Source organism: Nematolebias whitei, chromosome 15 (assembly GCF_014905685.2).
Source record: "Nematolebias whitei isolate Nwh7 chromosome 15, NemWhi1, whole genome shotgun sequence".
In the NCBI taxonomy this organism is placed as follows: domain Eukaryota; kingdom Metazoa; phylum Chordata; class Actinopteri; order Cyprinodontiformes; family Rivulidae; genus Nematolebias; species Nematolebias whitei.
This window is the reverse complement of record NC_056512.1, coordinates 19,699,536-19,705,403: the sequence shown is the minus strand read 5'-3', so window position 1 is coordinate 19,705,403 and position 5,868 is coordinate 19,699,536. Positions and strand designations below refer to the sequence as shown.

The 5,868-nt window shown below is 42.5% G+C and overlaps 1 protein-coding gene across 1 annotated transcript in view; it reads left to right on the top strand.

The window, feature by feature from the left end:
- The first annotated feature begins 5,202 nt into the window (after positions 1-5,202).
- Positions 5,203-5,868, top strand: part of LOC119421069 (protein KRI1 homolog) — a 1,486-nt gene continuing 820 nt past the window's right edge. Inside the window, exons 1-3 of the mRNA XM_037688472.1 lie at positions 5,203-5,421; positions 5,529-5,605; positions 5,681-5,783. Coding sequence (XP_037544400.1) covers positions 5,337-5,421; positions 5,529-5,605; positions 5,681-5,783 — 265 coding nt within the window. The 5' untranslated portion in view covers positions 5,203-5,336. The remainder of the gene's footprint in view (positions 5,422-5,528; positions 5,606-5,680; positions 5,784-5,868) is intronic.

The window sequence follows — 5,868 nt, the reverse complement described above, 5'->3', positions numbered from 1 at the left end:
ACACTTGCAGCTGGATACACCATGGATTCCTGAGGGCAGTGGAAGATCATGTGTCTGTCCGTATTGTTGATTGAGGATGTAGAAGACGTGTTCTTAATAATATTTATGATAACAGGATTTCTGCTTTTTGGAGTTGGTCGTTACCTGGAATATCGACAAATATGGAAAACGTCGACAGCTGTTCTGGCCATTGTGAGGCTGCCCGTCATGTGTGAAGGAATGTCCCGAGCGATGAGCACTCAGACTCAGATGCTGTGTGAGCTGAGCTGCAAGCTGGACGCGATTTCTGAGAATCTCAGGCCACTTGTGGCTCCTGAAACTCGCTGGCGGGAAGGAATCAACCTTGGAGAAGCTACAAGCTCGACCCGGCGGTTTTGACTACAAACATTTGGCTGTTTGAAGTCACCATTGAGACGTACCAGTAGAACTATAAGGCAGACAGAAGTCAAGCAGAGTCGGCCTGACCCAAAATAACTTGTTATCTGAATCTGGCTCCCCCGTGTCGGTCTTGAATTGGCCAACTTTCCCAAACTCTCCTGGATGTTATGCGAAAAAGAAGCTCTGCTCCCCCTCACCTACCCGCTCCTTCCCGAGGACATCTGTGGACCTGTGTCAGAGCTGAGCTGGCTGACACTGCACCATTTCTTATCGGGACTATGGAACTATCTGGCAGTGTCCACGGACAAACTCACCACCTTCATTGGGCCTCCTCATGCATATGTATCATAATGTCATCAATATGTTGCTATTTATGTGCTGAGTTTTGTTTTTTTGTTGTTGCAACTTTTACACTGTGTCCCATCTACGACACAGTGTGAGATATGATTTTACAACTCCTTTTCCCCCGTGTTTCTGTTTTTCTTATCTAAATGAAAAGGGCAGCACCTCCCACGAGGCTGCAGCCTCAGACACCTCCGTCTCCCCTTGTCTGTTTGTGTTTATTTTACTTGGACGGGCTGTACTGAAATGTAATTTTGTTGTGCTTCGGTGCAATGACAATAAAGCTGATTCTGATCTGAGCTCAGATCAAATTCTCTGACTTCAGTAGTTGTTTTTCAGTTTGTTTATTTTCATCACCCACAGCTGAAAAGCAAGAGGTGGGCGATAATGTTTTCGCCCAAGTCTGCGTGTGGATTTAATTGTCTCTTTTTTAGCAAAATATCTAAAGAACCACGGGACGGATTTTATTAAAAGTCCCAGAAAGTAATAAGTGGATGTATCTCTACCAGCAAATAACTTCAGGAGTCAGTCCTATTCAAGATGGCCGCCACAGCTAATCAAACCCTAAAATGTCTAACTCAGTCAATCTTACAGCTAAAAGTTCGAGTGGTAGTAGCTGAGAGTCATTCCCAACACATACGCTGAGATCTGATCAAGCAGGTGAGATCTATATTTAAAACTTTGCCTTTAACCACTGGAGTCGACTCTGTCTGTTAGCAAAATATCTCATGAACCACAGAGCAGAGCTTAGTAAAACTTTCTAAAAGTGACCATTAGACGGAGTAAACCTGAACATGGCTGCTACACTCATCTAACCTTACAAAACACACAAGTCTGGTTTACTCGGTTCATTTTACAGACACTGAGCTAAAGTTTGGTTTGTTTGGAGTTGAGTCATTCACGACACATAAACCACTAACACATCACTCAACATCTTGAAATGTTGGGTAAGGTTTGACCAGAACGGCTCCAACTCTGATCGTACTTTCCAAGTGTGGTGTGAACGGCGGCGTGGGCCTTTAGTTGGCAGGAGTTTTAAATCAGCTCTGAGAGAGCGGCTGTGTGTCGTCAAACCAGTCGATACTGCCAGTCCAAAACTCAAGGCCGGGGGGAGAGCGGGACTTTGGGACAAACAAAACGAGGCTGAACACACATCGATTCACAGAGAGCTCGGACTCTAAAGAGAAATATGTGAACTGGAACTTCTCTTTCATTGAGCCTGATGGGAGTTGAGGGGTGTTTGTTTTTGTTTCTGATGGAGGAAAGACATAAAAACATGGATGACCCTTAATTTTCTGCTTTTGAACACAGACAAGACTGAGGTTTTAGTTTTTGGACCTGAGCACATTAGGAATCAATTTTTCATTCTTTCTCCCTCCTTGGATGACATTAATCTGTCCTCCAGCTCTAATGTTAAAAATCTTGGTGTTATTTTTGACCAGGACATGTCTTTTATCCCCCACATTAAAAACGTTATAGAACTGCCTTCTTCCACCTGCGTAATATCAATAAAATTAGAAAGATCTTATCTAAAAATGATGCAGAAAAACTGGTTCATGCATTTGTCACGTCTAGACTGGACTATTGTAATGGTTTATTATCTGGGTGTCCAAATACTTCTTTTAAGCGTCTTCAGTTGATCCAAAATGCTGCTGCCAGAGTCTTAACTGGAGTTAGTGGGAGAGATCATATCTCTCCAGTTTTAGTTTCTCTCCATTGGCTCCCTGTCAAATCCAGAATATAATTCAAAATCTTACTTCTAACCTACAAAGCTCTCAACAACCTGGCTCCATTTTATATTACAGATCTTATTGTCCCATATTTTCCTAACAGAACACTTCACTCTCAGACTGCAGGTTTACTCGCAGTTCCTAGAATTTCCAAAAGCAGAATGGGAAGAAGATCTTCCAGTTATCAGGCTCCTCTCTTGTGGAACCAACTTCCAGTTTCAGTCCGTAAGTCTGACACATTGTCCAGTTTTAAGACTGGGATTAAGACTTTCCTTGAATTGATAAATGCTATAGTTAGGGTTGGCTTGTTATGATGCTATAGGCTTAGACTACTAGAGGACAAATTGACCTAATTTATTATATTGAATTGTTAAAATCGAATAGTTTTCATTTTATACTATTTCTATCTTAACATGTGATTCTTGACCTGCCATTGTGTATCTGTTCCTCTCAAACCCAGCCAGTCGAAGCAGATGGTCTCTTGTACTGAGTCTGGTTCTGCTAAAGGTTTCTTCCTCATGAGGGAGTTCTTCCTTCCCACTGTCGCCTTCATGCTCAAGATGAGAGTTCTGTGATGGAGTTAAACTCGAAGCAGTCTGCTCCTCAGATAAATAATGTTAAATTATTATTTTATATATGAATGTTTCTGTTCAGTGTCCTGAGACGACTTCTGTTGTGACTTGGAACTATATAAATAAATTAGATTGAAATTAATTGAATTGAACTGAATTGAATTGAATATAAAATGATCTTTTATAAAAGACAGCCGAGGTTTGAGCTCAACTGGAACAACTAAACTCTGCTGTCAGAGTACGGTGCTCTGATTTAAATAGGATCATTCGTTCTACTTACAGCAGATATATGTTAACTAGATTCACGAGACGTTTGGACACGTGTCGCCTCCCATCGGGTGAGGATGTGACATCACCGCTCACCTGATCCTGGAAAACAACAGCTGTCAGCTGGGCGATCCATTCCTGGAGAATCACTGACCTTTGCTCAGTCTGTGTTTTTCTAACAGAGACCAAACGTTAAAAAAAACAACACTCTGCTCCCCCGACAAAAACTTGAAAGGACAAATATTCCTTAAATGAATGCATATCGCCTGCCGCCTTCCATGTCAGAGCTTTAGTCTAAGAAGTTGAGAAATGACCCAGTGTAGCTGTTTTTGTCAAATGATGTAATCTCTTAAACGATATCAAGATTCACACTAGAGTATATGCTGTGAATGACTCTCAGCTACTACCACATCAAACTGTAGCTCAATATCTGAGACACTGACTGAGTTAAGGCCCTCTTTGTGTGATCTAGCTGTGTCGGCCATCTTAAATCCAACTGATTCCAAAAGTTAATCTGTTGAAGATGTACAACCATGAATTATTTTCTAAAGGTTTCAGTAAACGCTGTCCAGTGGTTCATGAGATGTTTTGCTAACAGACAAACCGTGTTGATGCAAAAGCTAAAAGTTTTGACAAAGATCTTGCATAAGGTGAAGAGCTCTGAGTATGTGTTAGGAATGACTCTCAGCTACTTGCATGACTCTTGATTTGAGTTGGAGATGCTCGGGGCAAAATTAAAAGAGATTTGAGATGAATTTGAGACACCTGCAAGGACTCTGTGACTGTTATATATACCTGTGACAACATGTTTAAAATTCTAATGACAGGACTGGAATATTCATGTGAAGAAATTGAGAACATCTGCTGCAAGACAGAAGGTGTCTTCTAGCTTTCCCAGACCAGGAAAGACACATATTCACTCCAGTGATTCCTGGTCTGCCTTGAATCCTCCTCCCAGTGGAACATGGCTTTAAATGCACAGAAGCAGCAGCTCTACTCGGTTACATTCAAATACGTTGCTGGCTCATCAGAGTCAGATCACAATCAAACTGTTTCTTCAAGTCCCAGTGGTTCAAAGAGTTGTCTACGACAGGTAAGATACTAACTGTTCATAACTTCAAAATGTTCAAACATCCCTTTATTTTTGTTAAACACTGCACATTAGTACAGCTCTTTTAAAACACAACCAAAAGAGATCATCTTAAATTAGGCACAACTTTATTGTTTTGATAATTAAATGAGAAAACAGCAGCAAATCACTATTGACTAAAGGTCTGAAACTGTACATGAAGTCAAACGGGCCCATGTGTCCCATGAACTCAGCAAACATCCTCTACACACTGACATGTTGACATGTGAGCGGAGTGCGCAGAGGTTAGAGAGGGTGGGCCTGTGATCGGAGGGTCGCCGGTCAACCCCGACTCAACTTCCCGGACCGACAACATCAAAACGTGGGTGGAAAAGGTGAAACACCCACTTCCTCCACCCTCATTTACCTGCCCTAGGCCCATGAGCAAGCGGCCCCCAACCCTCCCCAGCTGCTCCCCAGGCACCTTAGATGGCAACCCACTGCCTCACATGTGTGCTCACATGTGTGCTCACATGTGTGCTCACATGTGTGCTCACATGTGTGCTCACATGTGTGCTCACATGTGCAATGGGAAAAATGCAGAGAATTAATTTCCCCATTGGGGATTAATAGAGTACAAAAATAAAAGTGCAACCCTCTGCACTCAGCAGTGTTTGTATTTTGTGAAATCTCATTCTCACCCTTTAATTTTCAACATGTAGTGAGTTTTACTTGACTCTTGGCAGACTTTAAGTTATTTCAGTGGATGCTTAATTTTGTTTTTAAAGAATTTATGCATGAAATGTTGAAAACTGGTGTTTGAGCGCCCCCTGCAGGACACCGCCCGTATCTACCCTGCTGCTCACCGGAAGTCACGTGACTCAACGTCTGAACGTGCCTAGCTGCTGCAGCGGTGGATCTGTTCTTTAATGCGGACTTTCTGTCCCTAACTGTCCGCTGTTTACTGTCATTATAAACATGTCAGGCAAGTCGGAGCTAAAAATCAACTCCGAGTTTGCTCAGAGGTACGAAAAGTACCGGCAGAAAGAGGAGTTACAGAAGCGTGAGTGTCTACTGCTAGCTGGCTAGCGTAATGCTAACGAGCCAACGTGGGGACAAGTGTGGTTGAATTTTAAGGTCCGTTTGTTTTTCTCTGGTTTGTTTGTGCAGTGAAGGACCGGTTCGGAGACCGAGCCGATGAGGGCAGCGACTCGTCGTCTGAGTCCAGTTCTGATGACAGTGAAGTGGTTAGCATCTCCAGCTGCTTCTCCCTCTGAAGGAGAATTAAATGTTGTCTTAGTGCTTGTTTTTGTCTCCTGCAGGAGTTGGACCCTGATGTGGAGAGAGATTTTTACAGAACATTGTCCCTGTTGAAGAAAAGGGACCCAAAGATTTATGAAAAAGATGCCAAGTTCTACTCAGAAGGTGATAAAACAACTTTTAGCCTGACTTTTGCCATGTAATCATCTGATTATGTTGCAGACTTGATTTGAATCTTTGTGCTTTTAGA